At 42.0% G+C, this 18,908-nt stretch overlaps 3 protein-coding genes across 3 annotated transcripts; all 3 read right to left on the bottom strand.

Moving 5' to 3' along the window:
• Positions 1-8,612: 8,612 nt before the first annotated feature.
• On the bottom strand, positions 8,613-11,773 carry PG997_007910 (uncharacterized protein; the record flags this gene model as incomplete). The annotated part of the gene is made up of 5 exons (XM_066812225.1): positions 8,613-8,948; positions 9,055-10,570; positions 10,650-11,101; positions 11,270-11,328; positions 11,392-11,773. 5 exons carry the CDS (start codon positions 11,771-11,773, stop codon positions 8,613-8,615), a joined length of 2,745 nt encoding a protein of 914 aa, XP_066667567.1.
• Positions 11,774-12,477: 704 nt separating this feature from the next.
• On the bottom strand, positions 12,478-14,106 carry PG997_007909 (uncharacterized protein; the record flags this gene model as incomplete). Its single annotated transcript, XM_066812224.1, has 3 exons — positions 12,478-13,449; positions 13,529-13,687; positions 13,792-14,106. 3 exons carry the CDS (start codon positions 14,104-14,106, stop codon positions 12,478-12,480), a joined length of 1,446 nt encoding a protein of 481 aa, XP_066667566.1.
• A 2,319-nt stretch (positions 14,107-16,425) lies between these two features.
• PG997_007908 (caspase domain-containing protein) lies at positions 16,426-17,979 on the bottom strand (the record flags this gene model as incomplete). Its single annotated transcript, XM_066812223.1, has 5 exons — positions 16,426-16,451; positions 16,509-17,259; positions 17,302-17,421; positions 17,498-17,728; positions 17,785-17,979. Coding segments are annotated over 5 exons (1,323 nt in total), but the record flags the coding sequence as incomplete, so codon positions are not given.
• Positions 17,980-18,908: the final 929 nt, after the last annotated feature.

Here is an 18,908-nt window from a genome sequence, read left to right as displayed (position 1 = left end):
AATCGTAAATAAATCGAAATGTTTTTATATTACCGAGCGGGAGGCCAGCGATTTTCTTCGTTAGGCTAATAAAGCTCTGGAAAAAGCCTATCGAAACGCCCAAAAGCTTTTCTTCGCTTGGAACGGATTCGTATCCAGCGGGAGTTTTTAGTGTTTCGCGAGTCGAAAATAGCTACGTATAGTCTTCGTTCCCTTAACGAGTTAAAAACTTCGGAGCGTACTAAAGCGGACGCGGTAATCGACGTTTATTTTTATAGTACTTTTAATATTATTAATTAATTTAATACCGATATCGATTTCTCGCTTTTTTAAATTCCCGAAACTTCTCGGAGACGTTTTTTAAATATTTTTTAAGTTCCTAGGTGTTTTTTTTAGGTAAATAATTTTTCTATTAAACGAAGTATTTCTATTTACGTCTTGCTCACTTTTTATCGAGTATTCTTTCGATTTCGTACTCGTACTAATTTATTTCGACTTCTAGCCGCGTTTTAAGTTTAATATTTTTTTAATATTAGTTTAAATAAAAAAATATAAAATACAAGGTATATTTTTATAGTTTTTAATAACGATAATCGATAATTGGTTTTTAAAATAACTTCCGCGATTTTAAATAGTCCGATCTTTTTAAAATCCAGCTTCTCGCTTAGTCGCTTAGTTTTAATATTTCGTCGTAAAAGGTAAACTTTTTCTTTTTTTTTAAAGGTTAATCCTTTTAACTTTATTTTATCGGCGTATTCCTTTATTTATTTTTAAAGGAAGGTAAGGTTTTCTTGTAGCGATGCTTATAATTCCTTTAGTTTTTCGATTTAAATGGTCGCTATCGGTGTTAATTTTCTTTCCAGGGGTTTTTTATAATATTAAGGTTAAACCCGTAGTTTACTTTAAATAATAATATGCGCGTTGTTTCGTTATTCGCGTTATTATATACGAATTATACTATTAATAATAATTATACTTAATTATTTTATTCGTAATTAACGTAGCATCGGAGGTACTGTTTTAATATTTAGTTTATTCGTTCGGTCTAGCCGTTTATCTGCGGATTATAAGCTATAGACAGCTTATATTTAATACCGAGTTATACTATAAGTAATTTTTAAAACTTAGATATGAATAGCTTATCTCTATTCGAGATAATAGTTTCCGGTAGCCCGTGCTAGCTAGTGATTATTCTAAGGAAGGTATACGCTAAGTTTTCGGCGGTATTAGCTTCCTTATATAATAGGAAGTAGGTATACTTTATAAGCTTATTCGTAATAATTAAGATATTATCGTATATAATTTTAATTAATAGTTTTTTTAACGGTGGTAGCTTAATAATTTAATTTAAAGCGATAGTTTTCTAAGCTTTATTAAGTGGTGAAATTAATTATAGTTCTTCGTAGGGTCGATACCTAGCTACTTTAGCTTTATTACAAAGGTCGCATTCTCTTATAATTTTAGCGACTTAATCTTTAAAATTTTTATAGTTATATAGTTTAGTGATTCGTTTTTTAAGTTTTATAGATTCCTTAGTGACCGTATGCGGGGTATTCGTGGAATTCCTTAATAAATTTTTGCCTATATTATTTTAAAATATATAGCTTATTATAGTAGTATACTAAGCCGTTCTTCGAGCCGGCTTTTAATAGTATAAACTGTGTAGTATTTATTTATTCGTAGTACGTCCGAAATTTTACGATTTATTTATCGTCGTGTATTATATTATTAGTCGTATTAATTTATCGAGATAATATAAGGTTATTATTTTAGTTTTATATAAAAATAGTTTAGGTTTCGGTTAAAACTTTTTTTAATAGTTTAATCGACGGCTAAGCGTGTTAACTCGTTCGTTTTCGTTACCTTTTCGATAGATAATAATAAAGTTAAATTTCGATAAAAACTCCGCCTATTATACTTATCGTTTATTTAATTCTTTATTAATAGTGAACGATATAAGGTTTTTATAGTCTATGTAAACCTTTATTAGTATTTTTATTTTATTTAAGTAATGCTTTTATTCTTTAAAAGCTTTAATAATAGCTATTAATTCCTTGTCGTGAATTTAATAATTAAGTTCTAATCTATTCAGTTTCTTCGAAAAAAATGCTACTGGGTGCAGCTTTCCGCTATTATCCCGTTGGTTAAGTTGCTTTTCGATCGCATAATCCGATGCGTCGGTTTTAACTTTGAATAGTCTGGTAGGGTTTACTATGCGAAGCACCGGTTCGCTGGCGATTTTCTTTTTAAGATCTTGGAAGGCCGATTTTTTCGTTTCCGTCTATCGGAATAGTTCGTCTTTCCGGGTTAGGTTCGTTAGGGGTGTCGCTATTTTATTAAACTTAAAGATAAAGATTCTATAGTAGTTAACTAGTTTAAGGAACGATCGGACTTTTATAGTGCTTATAGGCGTAGGTTATTTTTAATTATTAATACTTTAGAAATTCTATTCGAATTTCTCTTAGGGATACCACGTATCTTACGAAAGTAATTAATTATTTATAAAATTCGCTTTTTTAAGGTTAATTAGTAAATTAACGTTTTATAGTTTTTAAAGTATTAACTTTACGTATTCTTTATATTGCTCCTCGTTTTTTAAATTAATAAAAATATCGTCGAAATAAATAATAACGAACTTATCGATATATTCTCGTAATATATAGTTAATTATACTTTAAAAACTAATTAAAGTATTAATTAAACTAAAAAATATAATAAAATATTTAAAATACTCGTATTTAGTTTAAAAGGTAGTTTTCTATTCTTTTCTTTCCTTAATCCGAATAAGTTTATAAGTATTTAGTAGGTTTAAAGCCGTAAAGATTTTAGCTTAGTATAACTTATTTCGTAAGTCGTTAATTAAGGGTAAAGGGTATCGGTTTTTAATAGTAATATTATTAAATTTACGATAATCGATATATATTTACTATTTAAGTTTCTCGTTTTTACTTTTTTTTAGTACGAAAAATATAGGGTATTTTATTAGTAACGTGAATAGTCGTATATATCCCTTAGCGAGGTTTTTCTCGATATAGTCTTTTAAGGCTTGTTCGTATTCTTAATTTAATCGATATATCGGCATAAAATGAGGTTCTTTCCCTTTTTTAAAGGGTATCTCGTAATCTTATTATGTATATTTTAATAATCCTATCTTTAGTTTTTTATTAAATAGGTCGCTGAATTCCTTATAATTATCCGGTATTTATATAGTAACGTTTAGTTTTAACTCTTTAATTATAACGTAAGCTTTAAATATTATTAGCTTACTTAAAAGTTCTTTCTATAAACGCTGCTTAAAGGCTAAGCTCTTTCTTAATATATCCCACTAAAAACGGCCAGTTTTTTTAATTAACTCTAAGATTACTTACTCGTAACTAAGGTATCTTTAAAATTATATCGTATCCTAATATTTTTATAATATTATATATAATTTATTTATATCGTTATTCGATAATAATAAAAAGGTTCGCGATTTTTTTCCGTATCTCTTTACCTTCGTACGTTATAAATCCTTTATCGACGGTTTTAAGTCGGTATGGGGCGTTTTTTTCTTGCTATTTTAATTTTAAGCTGTTAACGATTCTTAGTAAGATATAGTTTTTTTACGCTCCGCTGTCGAGTAGCGCGTTAACGTAGGTTTTTTTATATTTATCGTTAATATAATATATTCGTAGATATTTTAATTATCCGTTATATAGTATAGGGATTTATTTTGTCCCGCTTAATATTATCTTTTTATAGTTAACGGCTTTTATTTCCCGATTATTACTTTCTACGACTAAGGTTTCCTTTTATACTTTTTTATTAATATAAAGTCGCTTATTAATTAAAAATAAGCGTAGGTATAAAGGTATAGTTTAATAGTGGCGACGTTTTATAGTATCGTTTTATAATTCGTGGGTTAGTTTTTTTTAAGTCTTACGAATCGTAACTAGCAAATAAATTTAATAGTATTATCGTTTTAATACCACTGAATTATCGGAGTATTATTATTTATTAATAGGCGATTAGCTCGTTTTACGATTTTAATAGTCTCTCTTTCCGTTATTAAGAAGAATTATTATCGTAAGGCGCTGTTAGCCGATAATGGCGTGTTATAGGTTTTATAACGAATTACTTCCGGTAACCTTAATCTTATTATTAGCCGTATTTCGGGCGTTATATTTTCGTATATTTATTATAATGCCGTAGTTTTATCGTAAACGTATACTATATATTAAGGTTAATTATATTAGTCTTATAATTATTTTTTTAAGTGGCATTTTTTAAGCTACTTAGGGTTTTCTTTTACTAGTAAGTAAGCTTTTTAAGGGTTAAGTGTAAACGTTTTAATTTTTCCGATTAAGTGGTTTAAGTATAAGTATATAATAAGTATTCGCTTAATTCGTTAAAGAAACTACTCGTTCGTAAGTTTCTCCTTAAAATATTTTATATATCCGTCGTATATACACGAAATTTAAAAGAGCGTAAAGTATATATCGTTAACGGGCGAGACCCGAGGGTCGTTTTTAACGGTATAGTTAACGTGAATCCTTTTCTCGAATCTTTTCGTAATAAGCTATTATTGTTTTACCTTAAATTCTAAGCAGGGTATTCCGGGAATAGCGACTTATTTATTAACGTCGAAGTCCCGGTATTTAAATAATTCGGTTACGAGGTTATTTAAAGTTATTTTAATAAGTCGTCCCGGGTCGTTTATTAGTTTTTCGGTATCGCTAATATTTAAACTAGAGTCGCTAAGGTTTATTTCGTACGTTCGGCGCATTATAGCTATAATTCGGTGCTTTTTATTTTTTTCGTGGTTTTTTAAAAAATTATTCGGTCTTTTTTTATTTATTAAATAAATAATGTAACCATTATCGTAATAAGCTATTTAAGAGAGATTACTATATAGCGCTTTCTCGTTACCCTTAATAATTACTATGGTCGGTTTTTTTTAATAGCGTTAATATATCGTCTTTCGGGTATTAGTTTAAATATCTTCTTATTTCGGTAGTCCTTAGCGTAATGTCTTTTTTTTTAATAGTTATAATAAGTAACGTTTTATTTTTTTATCGTTTTTATTATATTAGGTTACGTCGAGGTTTATAAGTTCGCTATAATAATTAAAGGAGGTTTTTTTTAGTGCTTATTATTAAATAAGTCGTTTATTATTAGCCCTTAGTTTATTATTATTAGTTTAAAATCCTTAATGTTTTCGTTATTCGAGTCGTTATTCGTATAGTCGATTATTAATTTTAATAATTTTTCGACGTAGTTATCGAAGTTATCCGGTTTATTTTCCCGGTTTATTTCGTTCTTTACTTCTTTTCGTAGCCCGGCGTAAAAAAGTGTTATTAAAGCGTTATCGTTATTTTATTCCGTTTTAAAAGAAATTTATTTAAACTTAGCGGCGTATTAAGATACCGATCTTTTTGTTTAAGCTATATAAGTATTTGTTTTACAGTCCGGATTTTATCGGGATTTCTAAAAATAGCCTTTAATTTCTTTTTAAACCCGGTATAGCTGCGAAAGAGTCTCTTAGTATCGTTTTTTTAATCGTTCTCATCGGGGTTATTAAAATAATCGCGTATAATAAGTTTAAACTAGGCAAGTGCGTTTTTTTTAAAAAATCCTGCGGCGTATAAAACCTTGTTTTGTTCGGTAGTAATAACGTAGGCATAAAAGCGTAGGTAGGCCTTAACCTGCGTAAAAAACCTTAGACGTTTTTTTCCTTATTATCGTAAATTTACGGGGGCGCAAGTTTAAACCCACCGTGTTCGGAGGTTAAGGCAGGCATAACAGTGATCTGTTCGACGAGCTGGGTATTCTCGTTTTTTATTTACTTAAACTATGCCTGTAGGTATCGGATTATTACGAGGACGTCAGGTCTTCTCGTAGGGTTATTAACGGCGCTTTCGGCTAGGGTTTAAGGTGCCATAATATCGAATATTACTCTAAGTCTAGGTAGTAACTCGTAAAAATAAGAGTAATTAAAATATAACGATATTTATTAGGGGTTTAATAGAAACCTAATAAAACGTACGCGGGTTTATATTAATAATATAAGAGAGTATTTAAACGGGTGATAAAATTATATTATCGATAAAGTAATAAAGTAATTAAATCTTAAATAAATATTAAAACATAGTTTATAATATTATAATAAATCGTTAAGGCATATGTTTTATTAATAAATAAAGATTAATATTTAAATTAATTATTAAATAAGCGAAAATATCTAAAAAACTATATAAAGGAATATCCGTCTTATATTTAGCCTCGCTCTTTTATTAATAGTCGGCTCGTTAACTTATTTATTATCTTAAAATAAGCTCTTAAGCTTTAAATTAGAGGTTTATTTATTATTTTAAAATAAGCCCCTAATCTATTAGTTCACCTGAATTAGTAGCTGTCCCTTTATAATCCGACTAATCCGTCACGTGACTTATGGCTGGTGCTTGTGGCGGTTCTCCCTGCCCTAGAGTCTCTAGTCCTCCTGGCGGGGTATCGCACTTCCGTGGCTGCCTATGCTTCGTTTTTTGGCCGCATAAGTAGGTCAGGTCGTAACAGTAGAATTGAGTAGCGATTCCGATAGCGAGTAATTTTAATTAATTTAAAGCGTTATAGTTAAATTAATTTATATAAAAGTGGTGAGGTATAAAAAAAAGTGGCCCGCTTAATAATATAACCCGTTTAATAGTAAACTATATTAATTAAATTAATTTATATAAAAGTATTAAAATATAAAAAGAGTAATACGAAAAGTAATATAATTCGTTTAATAATAAACCACGTTATTTAAATTAATTAAAATTACTCGTTATTTAATTCGTTACTCGATTTTATATCTTTTATATATATTCGCGTATTATAACCTATCTCGCCGTAAATACTACAACGCTTATTACCCGTCGCGCGCCTTTTCGACGAACCCCTATTTTCGCCTTTATTAAGCGCTAGTCGTTTCCTTTTTACCTTTTCGGTTTATAGTTTTTAAAATTCCTTAATAATAAGAGGTCTTTTAAGTTAGACTCGCCTTTTTTTAACTTTCCGGCGCTTCGAAAGGGCTATATTAACTGTTTTTAATATACGTACCCTTTTATATAAAATAATAGTATTATACGTTAATTTTTTTATATACTTAATTTATTTATTTATAGCATTATAAATTAACGTTAAAAAGCTTTTTTAATAGTTAAAGATCTTATTTTTAATAAAAGTAAAGTGTCTCTTCGTTTATTAAGGGTTAAAAAGCATTTTAAAGTCGTAATTATTAAAAGAACTCGAACGTAATAAAATAAGTATAGGCGTACGAAGACGTATATTTAATTTATTAATTATTTCGTCGGGATTATAAGGGATTAAATTAAAAACGTTAAATCCGGATTTAATATTACTTTTTATAAAAACACCGAAATACGCGGCCTTAAAAGCGATAAAAAACTTAAGCTTCGTAATATAATTTATCGAGGCCTTAATAAATAATTCGATTTCATTCGAATAAGCACGCTTTAAAGGCGAATAAAGTACTATATTAAGTAATTAAAGTAAGTGAAATAAATAAAGAGGTATACCGAGTATAATAATGTTATTATTTTAATAATATATTTTAAAATCGGCCGAAATATAGCTCTTATAGCTATTAAAAATTAAAAAATAGTAAGGACCTTTTATATACGTTTTAATATATTTATTAAAGTGCTTAATTTAATTTAAGCTTATCTCGTTATTAGTTTAACTATTAAAAGTCGGCTTAATCACTTAGTCGCCCGGTAAATCGGTTTCGCGGGACTAGTTCGCGAGGTGATATTAGCTTTAAACGATTAAAAACGGCGGAATATATTAGCCCTACGAATTAATATATTTAATCGCCGTTATTTATTCCCGATTATTAAGCTAAACCGACTTCGTTTTTTCACGCCGTTCGGCGCGTATTATAACGAATATTAACCCGATTATATTTATTATAAAACCGGTCTCGTTAAAATTCTAAATATTTTCGTTAATAATCCCGTATTTCGCTTTTATATTCGTAATTAATATAAACTAGGTAAAAATAACTTTAAAATCCTCGTAAAAAGCCTTTTAATAATCGTACCGACGATTTATTTTAATCTTTAAGTCCGGGTTACGGTCGATAAAACGCCTAACTTAGTGCTTATTAACGCGGTCGCCGCCACGCGACGCGGTAAAAAGATTAGCCATATTTTCCACACTAGCGATATTAAAAGGCATCCCTCGGGTATTTAAATTAATAATATAATTACGAAGCACCTCTTTTTTAATTAAATTTAATTTCTATTATTCGAGTTCGTTTTCGCGTCGTGAGGTTCGGCCGTAAAGTCGGTTACTTATAAAAGCTTATAAGACTTAAAAAGCTTTCGTAGTAGCCCGTTAACTAATACGATTTATGGGATTTCGCGTCGCTTAAATCGCTAAAGCGATTTAATTTTTTTAATAAAAGTTAAATATTATTATTATAAAAATAAAACGCGTCGAAGTTTAATTAATATAATTAACCGAGAAAGTAATTAATTAAATAGTAAATCACGTTATTTTTTTATTTTTATAAACTTATATTAATACATTTTATAATAAATAAGGAAAAGTAATTTATTTAATTAATTATTTAATTTATAAATTATATTTACTTACTTAATCAGCGAAACGGGGGGGTCAGCCAGCAGGGGTTGCATCTTATTTCTCATCATGGAGTTGCCGATGTCGGGGTCGTTGTAACGGCTGCAGAGCCATGTATCGGAGAACTTCCAGCTGAAAGTTGGAGAGGTTTTATATTTAAGGAAGGCCAAGAATTCTTGTATGGTGGCCTGAAATGGGTCAAATTCTTGGCTGTATTGGCCCATAAGGGTGCGGGCATGAACAGTATCCAAAAACTCGACAACGGACCGATGAGTTAAAGCGACATACGATTCGAGCATGTTCTTTCTCGCGTCAAGTACTCCTCGAACCTCCAGCAGGCCTTTGCACTGTGAGATAGGATTAGCATACCTTTAGATCTTGCCATATTGCGACCTGTCAATAAGCATTGTGGAATAGCGAATGGCCTATATGTAAGCCGGGAAATTCACTCACATTGCCGTAAACCTTCCGGCACGAACTCCGGATGAAAGTTTGCCAGTCGCACTCGACATCAAACTGTTTGCTCCATAAGTCGTTTTCTGTAGCCTCTATCGCCGATAGTTCCACCAGGTTTAGGTTCGAAGCAGCGGGCCCCCAAAGCGGAACACCCGCCGAATTTCCGGCAGCCTCCTTATGGCTTAGGATATAGAGAACCCAGCTCAGTGCTGAGAAGGCGAATCTGCGATCTGCTGGATGGATGGATTCCAGGAGCTGATCAAAAAGGGCTTCCAACTCGGTTGGGGAATGTTGGATTCTGTCCACCAGTTCCGAGACACTGTCTCCGGAAAACAGGCCATCCTCGACTGCCCCAAGGACGAGCGATACCCACAGAAATACACCTTCGGCTTTCTGTACAACCGTCTCCTGGATTATCTTCATCCCGGAAGAGCTCAGCCTTAGATGTCCAGGAATGTGACTGAGACGATGTTCGACGGATCTACTTATGTCTCTCTCTGTTAACAAATGCAGCCGCATTACTGGGTGGATCGAAAGGTAGTCCCGAAATATGCTGTATTCTCGGCTTGAGACGCAGCATTTGACGTGGTCTGGGTATAATTCCAACCAGCTGTTTAGCTCTTGCAAAAGCTCCAGGTGCCTGCCTTCGAACTCGTCCAGGCCATCTATAAAGAAGACGAACTTGTACTTGGAGGTTCGGAGACTGCCTTCAAGCATACTTTGAAAGGCCCTCAAGATATCGCGGTGCTCGAGGCTTACCGGCATTGCGGCTGCCGAGGCTTCGGCCATGTTCCACAAGTCCGGGAATGCGGTAGAGATCAGACCCGGAGATCTTTCCAATACTGAGAAAAGCAGCCCGCGAAGCAACCCCTGGACCGACTTTTGGGCTGCAGTACCCGGTTTCCAGAAAAAGAACTTCCCCAATGCCAGCTCACTACCCGCAGCCCAAGCATCTAGGTACCGGTTCAGGTTCTCATGAAGACAGATGTACTTCATTAGAGTCGACTTGCCTGCGCCAGGCTTACCGGTTATCCAGAATGCACCGCCGTCGCTTTGCAGCCAGGATGATAAACTTTTTCGGGCTTCTACCAATGCCTCGTTTGAAACACGGTGTATTGGATGAGTTGTCGAAGCACTAGAAATTTCCTTCGCCTCGATGTCGTCTTCCCCGTTCACTGGAACTTCTTGGCTACCACGGTTCGATCTGGGCTGTTCATTTTCATCGTCCAATAGCCAGTCAAAGGTCCGCTGGTGAGCATCTGTAATAAGGTCGAATCGTTCGTGGACACCCGGGAATCTGACTAGATTCAAGATGGATACCTGCTTGACTCTGTTGAGGGCCTCATCCATGCGGGTGACGAAGGATACAATCAGATCAGATGTGTCTTTGCCGATATACCGAGCCTCCAGACTTGGTCGAAGGCGATCGAGGGAATCTCGAAGTGTCAACACATCGCTTTGCAACGCATGTCCACTTTTGGTTATGTTGCTCAGCTTTTCGCTAGTCTCGCGGCTTTCAACAAAACAGTTAGCTGGGTCTGTATATACGTTTCCAGAGACACTTTGTGACCAGCATGCCAGGAATGGCTCACCTCATCAATTCGGTCATCTGCAGGTTGAGCTGACTTCTGCAACGCTCCAACTTTGCCTCGAGCTCTGATATATCATGCTTCCTTCGTTCGCTTCGTACCACCGCCTTGAAGCTTTGCCACTTTGACCTCGAACTTTGGGGTTTAATTTTCGACAGCTCGTCCAAGAGCTGTTTCGATAAGCCGGTGCAGGCCCTTGTGATCTCATCCAACCCCCCATGGCCAGATGGCTGTTGTGTCAGCTTATCTGCAACCTCTTTCAGGTGTCGCGTATCTCTCTCCAAATCGGGATCCAGCGCACCCGCTTTCCGGACTGTCTTGACCTGATTCAGTATCTTGAAGCTGTACTCGAGGAATTGACAGATGTTAGCGGCAAACCCAAGGGCAGCGAATGCGTCCATTCTCGCCAGCAGGGGCTCGCCAAATATAAGAAAGAGTTGGCAGTAGAAGTTCAACTGGCATAGGAAGTGCTACGAATGGGGGGAGAACGAATATGTAAGATGGAGGAGGGGAAAGAGCGAGGAATAGCAGGGCACAGTTGGGGTGCCCTTTCCCCCATCCACCGGAATCAATGTTGCATTGACATGTAGAAGTGTCAGCCACCCCTTGTTTCCTCATCACACCCTATTTCCGGCCTGCCCAAACCCCTCTCCAACAGATCCTCCAGGGATTGCAGCCTTATCTGTAGGTGTGTGTGTGCATGTGTGCGTGTGTCAGATATATCGGAACATGTTGTTCTTCACACTTCGTTTCATCGACACCGGCTGCCCATCCTCATACTCCACGCCAGCCGACCCTCCATCCCCGGCAATCCCCGACATCTTCTTCATCATCTCGTCGTCGAGCTGCGCCATTGTCTTCTTTTGGTTTGCAGGTTTGGGCTCATCCTTCTCATGGCTGCCAATTGAAGTGTCCTCCTCTTGTTGCAGTTTCCCTTCCTGCTTGGGACTGCTGCCGTTGGTGCTGCTTTTTGATGACCCCGGCTGGGCCTGTGACGAGCCTAGCGTTCTGGTGGTTGTACCGAACTGTCTAGCTGCGATCGGCGTGGAACGCGGCCACGGCCTGAGAATGGAAAACACAACGGCGTCGATTGCCTTTGTGCAAATCCTAGAACCTTGAGTGGCCATGACGGTATTGAATTGACGATGAGATGAGGCGAGGTTGCAACTGGGAAGCGTTGTGCCCCAGAAGACTAAATGATCCATTGTAATGTTCTGCTGCCTCATGTTTCGTTCTGTGACGTCATCAGTCGAAGCTCTACAGCAATGACCGCATAGCAAACGAACCCTTGCTAGCGCGTCCTCCTATAAACGAACTTTATTTCCAAACATTTGCCTGATCGGGTATCTCTGATCCCGTATAAGTCCACCTCTGACTATAACGAGTCGGATGTCAAGACAGCATGGCTGTGTGTTCAACTGACCGAGAAATTGAATGCCACAAAACACTGGTTGACTTTTCATGAAGATGGGGATATCTAAGCCAGGCGAAGCATTTTGCAACGGACGGAATGACTGTGGTAAATGCTTTGTTCAAATTTTACAAAAAGCCTCTCCATGATCTAGACAGATGCTATGCTCCCAGCTGGCCGTACATGTAAAACAAACCCACCACGAAATTCTTTCGGGGAAACTCCTAAAACGCCCACGCCCATGCCCCTTTTCCACCGCTCTTCTCTTTTTGTCTACGTTCTAACAGTTTTTGACTTTGAAAACGCGAGCGAGCGTAGGCACGGTCAAGTGTTCTGTCTCTCGCTGTAGTGTGCAGTAGCAAGTAGTAGCGTCATTTGATATCGTGTGTCGTTGCGTTGTTCTCTTCGACTTTGTTGTTATTACTCGGGCTCCTCGTCCTTGATCTTGTCCTCGACGAAGAAGCCGTGCTCGAAGCTCTTCTCCTGGCGGAAGGAGAAGCGCTCCCAGCTGACGCCGCGGCGCTTCTTGGTGCCGTCCTTGTGGAAATAGTGCGTCTTGGGCTCAAAGTCCATGACGGAGCGCCAGGTGCGGAACATGCGGCGCCAGTAGCAGGCCTCGGCGGCGGGGGTGAGGTAGCGGTCGCGGAAGACGCGGGTGCTCTCGGCCGCGATGGCGCGGGCGCGCTCCGGGTCGGCGAGCAGCTCCTCCATCTTGGGCACGAGGTCCGAGAAGTTCCGGTTGACCTCGACGTAGTTCTGCTTCGGGCCCGACGCCACCAGGAGCGGGTAGTAGTGCGCGCTGTAGATGAGCTTGTGGATGATGGGCACGCTGTCGCACACGTGCAGGTACCGCAGCCGCCCGCTCCACGAGTTGCCCTCGGTGTGCGCCACGAACTGGAACTTGCAGAAGTCCTGCATCGCCATCAGGTCCTTGCGGTCGTGCCAGTCGATCGGCTTCACGTCGCTCCACGACTTGCCCGTCGCCGCCTTGACGAGCGCGCGCCGCAGGTCGCCGTTCTGCGCGAAGCTGCCGCGCCACGACAGCTGCGTCGGCTTGTCGTACCAGCCCCGGGGGAAGGTGGTCTCGAGCTCCGCCACGTCCTCGCGGAACTGCACGTACGAGGCCACGCCGTCGTCGGGGTAGGACCAACCGTCGAAGTCGGGCATGGGCCAAAGCCATCGGTTGTCCTTGGGGCGAGCCCAGGTCCAGCGGATGCGTTCCTTGTTATGCTCGCCCTCCATTGCTATATCCTCAATGTCGAAGGTGAACTCAATGTTGGGGATGAGGCGGCGCGCGTCTCCCATCGAGGAGATGGCGCGGTACATGTTCGCCAAAGCGGCCAGACCTCGGGACCGATCCGGTTCTCCGTGGACTTCCTTGATGACGTATAGCTGTTGCAGCCCAGTCAGAGTTGTAGCCAAGCATGGATACGAAAACGGGCAGCCCGAATGCAGGAAAGAGCTGGCTTACCTCTCCATCGTGGATCATGACCTGGAATTCACCGTGTGTGCGCCCGTCGTATGTGCCTTTCCTGTCGACGTGAATATCCTTCTCCTTGATCGTCCGGTTTAGATTCACCAAGTGCTCACGAGCACGATCAAGCTCTTCGTATAGTAGCGGGAAGGCAATCTGTTTCCAAAACGTTGTCTCAGTCGTGCGCTCCCCCGAGGACAAAAACAGGACAAAACATGGAACATGTTCCGCAAAATGGACTGCTGGACTTTGCAACTTACGTCACATTGCTCGTCGGTCAAGCCGTAGTTCAGGTCGTCTCGACCAACAACGAACTCCCAGGTCGGCTCCGGCTCCATCATCTCCAACTGCTCCATCTGTTCCGTGTCTTCCTGCGCTTCTACCGGTTCCACCATCTCAGTTTCTTGCGCAGGCTTGACGGCAGGCAAAGTGACCGACGGCAGGTCCTCGTGGCGCTGATGGGACAGGTAGGACAGCGTAAAAACGACCATGATCGTGAGGGCGATCCATAATGCCCGACGTCTGAACAAGTCAGGTGATGACTTGCCCAGGGCGAAGGCACCTTGGGCAGCCATCGGGACGATTCAAAGGGGTAGCCAAATCAGGAACGAGCGAAGAAGGAGAAAAAGAAAGGAGTGTTATGGTGAGAGCAAAGTCACGATGCGAGCCAAAGAGTGAAAGCTGCAAGTAAAGGACTACTGGACCGAGGCAGGGTGGGAAGGATATGGCATATATTGCAAATCTATGAACCTGAACGGATGGCGATGGACGATGGAAAATGCAAGCCAACGAAAAGAACGCCAGCCCGCTAGCTAGAAGCCATCCATACTAGCACATACAAGGGGCAAGATGACGACGGCAATAAGTCAGACTAACATGGGAGGTTTGTAGGGGGATACATACGATGATTAGTGGTAACCTATACATTGCCAAGTTCTTATCAGCTGGCCGGGCCCGAGCTGGATCCCCATTTGCGTGGGCTAGACTTTGCCGCGGACAAGTCCTCCCGTGCCGGCATGATGGGAGAAGAAAGATTGCTGAGATTGGGAACAGGTGGTGGCATAAAATAGCCCGTGTACTATCCCTCTTCAGCCCCTAAAGTAGCATGGGACGGGGGTCTCCATGACTTGACACAGTACTATAAAGTATATTTCCCCTTTAGTGCGAACTTACCCGGGCGCCTTACGAAGAAGGGATAATTTTCAGCTTTGCAAATCGGCGTCTGCTGGACTCCGATTCAGGGGCAGGCTGCTAGGAAGGATCTAAAAGACTCTTAGGCTGTAGCGTCATGGGGGGACGGCTAGACTGCAATTGTTGCAACTGGGATACATGTCTTGAGGAAGGACATTTTAAGAAGAATTTGCCTCCATTGCGTTCGAGTGACTCCTTTACCAAAAAGACCGGACATATTCACTGCAGCCTTCTCTCGTGGATTTGCAGCAGGGCGCCACCAAATTCCCGTCATGTCCGCTAACAAGCAGCCGGCCCAAATGTAAAAGCACAAAGTGCGTTTATATTTTGCCTGCTGTTTCGATCAATACTTCTGCATAAACCATTTCAGAAGATGGGTGGTCTCGGCATGCACACGGGGCAAGCCTGACAGGCAAGTAGATACCTACTCACAGAAATTCACGCATCGGCTCTAAATAGGCCCTTTCGATTTTGATTTCTTCTTCTTCGTGTGAGAAGACAATGGCCGATGGAGGGTTTTAGCGAGTCGAGCTGACTTTTAGGCTAGAAGCTTCCGACGCTACTATTATTGATAACGCTACTACTAGCAGCACCAGCAGCAACGCTATTATCAATAACGTGCTAACGGGCTAGATCGTACATGTACCTGTAGTCCAGCTGTGTCCGTTGAGGCGTTGGTAGGGCATTGCTGGTGGCAGCGTCTGCAGAAGCCCTGCTCAGAGCATAGGCGTGGCCGCGTGGGTTTGTCGGCCGGCGCAATGATGGCTCAACCTGCCATTTAATCTGGGGGCGCATAACGAGTAGATCCAGTGTGTGATCCTCGGCTGAAAAAGGCATGACGGGTTTCGATTACCTATATGTATTCACAATAGGTAGTCCATCCATACTACCAGCACAATATAGCACTGCCTTGGTCTATAGCACAGCCCCCAAACACAGGTGCAGACTTGTCGTATCGGCCGGGAAGTGTCCCACGTGCGCTGAATAAAGACCTACTCGACTTCGAAGCGCATGAAGGCGTGGGAAAAGGTAGTGCAGTTGTGATAAGCATGGTGCGGAGTGGGTCGTCTCGTCCTTATCCTGGCCAGCTGTTAGCCAACCAGGTGGTCCCATTGTCAAGAACCCCTGGCCTGTGTTGTTGTTTTGTTACCGACGCTCTGGACCGGCCGAGAATCCCGCTAGGCTCAAGGGCGGCGCAGCTGGATAGTTGATAGCTGAGGATGGGTGGGGTAATTGGATGGTCTAGACATGGGGTAAAGGGGAACGATCCTTCTTGGCTAGGTGCTCATCTAGACTCGCTACAGCCAAAGAAGTTCCTGCGCGAGATCTCCCATACGCAATTTAGATCCTCGAGTCTCGCCCAGTTCCGTGAAGTAAACTGTACCAACCTGTTCAAGCTACGGTCCAGGAGTCATTTCCATTTTCATTGCCTATCTAAAGGGGTTCGCGGTCTTCGACAGAATCGGTCAAGTGGTTGACGAAGAGGCAGTAGTATTGGTACTTCAGATTGCCGTGATTGGGATACTGGTGACTGGGGCTTCTGAATATTAAGCTACTCTGGACATATATTGCGGGCAGATGCCCGCATAGGCAACCAAGCGGGTCGGGAAGTTCCCGTCAGCACGAAGCATCTGCACGAACGGACCACCAACTCAATGCAGGTAACAACCATGACCTCGATCCAAGAGGGCAGACATGGGAATTTACATCACAAACAGAAGGTTGGTGTCTGGGTAAGAAAAGTTAGTCTCTCTTCCACAGCGGCACCATAATATTCGTTACTTACCGAGCGGGTGACTGCAAGACAGTTGCGGTTTCTGCGAGTACTTCGTCTCCAGAAGGTCGCGAATGCTGTTCAGTAGCTGGACATAGCTCTGTTGTGGGTTCTCTTTGATGGCAGAGATGAAGGCCCAAGACATGGCGCCGGTGGCCTTTTGCGCGATGCTCGCATCGGCCGAGGTTTGGTCGTCCTTGCTACCCGACCACATGATAACGTCTGCGGGGCTGGTCTTCGTCTCTATCGTCTTCTTGTGCGCACCGTCGCCCTTGAAGGCTGTCCTGGCGAAACCGAAAACGCTCTTGGCCACGCCAGCCATGTCACCGGACGCATACGCCGACACCGCGCTGAGAAGACCCTGTCCCGCTTCCGCCGCGAGGTTGGGTTCTTTCGCCACGCCCTTGGTCGAGTAAACGTATGGCAGGTCCATGACTGTACCAGAATGGCAAGAGTCAAAGATGGCCGTCAGTCGGACACCAGGCATGAGCGGCTTCACGACGACATGGTGGATTTCATCGTCGACAATGTGGCCTGCCGTCTTGTAGTCCAGGGGGTAGATGACTTCATCGTATCCATCATCCTCATCGCCATCAAGATCCTCGGTCTGGCCACCGTGCCCAGAATAATGCAGGAAAAGAGCATCATCGGCACGGGCGCCCTCGACGAGCCATTGCATGCCGCGCAAAATGTTTGCCTTCGTGGGTTGGAGTCGTGGATCGGAAGTGTCGTCTGTCAACATGATCTGTGCAGGAGTATGAGCCTTGGGATCCAAAATATTTGTAGTGATAATGAAACAACGTACCATGTCTTCGCGCTTATAATTGTAGCGCTCCATGAGGAAAGCTTGAACATTATTGGCATCATTGATGCAGCCCCTCAGCTCGCCTTCCTGGCCGATATAGTTGATTCCAATAAGCAAGGCCTGAATAACATGTTAGACTCTGTTCCTCTTCCAAATGCATGTAGGCATGCATGTGTTATTGCAGTGGCATCCATACCTTGCGCTTGCCTGTGCAATGACTGTATTGGAAAGTATAGCCCTCGGGCGCGCCGGTGCCGAAATGCTGAGGAGCGTCCGGGGGAGGGGGTACATCGCCTCGCGGGCCACCTCCCTGGTGGCCATATTCGGGACGCGAGTTTACCGGGTATCCGTAAGGGTCGAGACCCGGAGGCGGAGGATGGTTGGGCGCAGGATAGCGGTTGTGGTGTTGCGGCGGCGGGCCACCATACTAATTGCAGTCGGTCAGTGACGAGGGCTTTACTTTATGCTCAAATCTATGCTCACCTGGCCGCCCTGTTGCTGATGAGGAGGAGGATATTGGCCGTACTGCTGCTGCTGCTGATAGCCGCCGCCGTACTGCTGCTGAGGCGGTGGTTGATTATATCCGCCGCCGTACTGCTGTGGTGGTGGTTGATTATACCCGCCTCCTGGGTAGCCGCCTCCACCGTATCCCCCCACCGTAACCTTGTTGATAGGACATTCTGCTCGGATTCAGCTCCGGGTTTGCTCAGAGAAACGAAAGATGGCGAAAACAGTATGCTGTTTTCGAACAGGAGGGCGAAATGGGAGGGCCAAGATGGGATTGTCCGCACAGTGGGTAGGTGGTGGTGCTTAGTTAAGGGCGATCGGAGGGAAAGAAGGTCGGCGGGTTTGCGTTCGTCAGCTTGAGGCTGGAGCGGGTTGGTTGGTTGGTGGGCTGGTTGGTTGTCCAGGTGAATGCTTAGGCTGTCTGTTTGGCCGCAAGCTTTCCATTGAAACGAGGGGCAGATCTGTGCTGTAGCATGTGTCACGCTGTCAAACCGCAATCGAAACAGAGGGTACCCATGCAGCTTCAGGTGGTGGTGAGATGGTCGGAAAGGCACTTGTAGTTGTGATATGTAGCTGGCACGCAGCCTGGGCAGCCGAGAGCGGGGTCTTCGGTATTCATATGGCCAGCAAGGCATCTTGGGAATGCTGGGCGGCGTCAGTTGGAGGGGGCACAGCGCTTGGCGGGACCCCCATCCAAGGCCTGAAAAGCAACTCTAGTGACTTAGCCCGCCCGCGGGATCGAACAATTAGCGCTCTTGTACATAGATCGGGCTCCGACCGAAACAGCCGCCAAGCGGTCGCAAGAACCACCTTGCCACACTCATCAGTGATCAGTGAGGGTCAGCATAGGTGGGATGCAACAGACTCCAACTCAGAACCTCAGTTGATTCGCGCGTCTGCAGACACAAACACTCAGGCTACTCCTCCTCACCGTGCCGCACTGAACACTATTTTCTTGGCAGCGGGCAGTGGCAGTGGCACTGACTGACACAACTGACGGTCAACATTGGCAAAATTCCCATTCCCCAGGTGTCCGGAGCTGTGCTGCTCAACCACGCTCCAGCGGCCTCCCACCCAGACACGTCTACATTATTCCATTC

The sequence above is a fragment of the Apiospora hydei genome (genome assembly GCF_038363865.1).
Source record: "Apiospora hydei strain CBS 114990 chromosome Unknown utg000006l_segment0_segment0, whole genome shotgun sequence".
Classification (NCBI taxonomy): Eukaryota; Fungi; Ascomycota; class Sordariomycetes; order Amphisphaeriales; family Apiosporaceae; genus Apiospora; species Apiospora hydei.
Note: the sequence above shows the minus strand (reverse complement) of the source record. Positions and strands in the feature narration are given on the sequence as shown.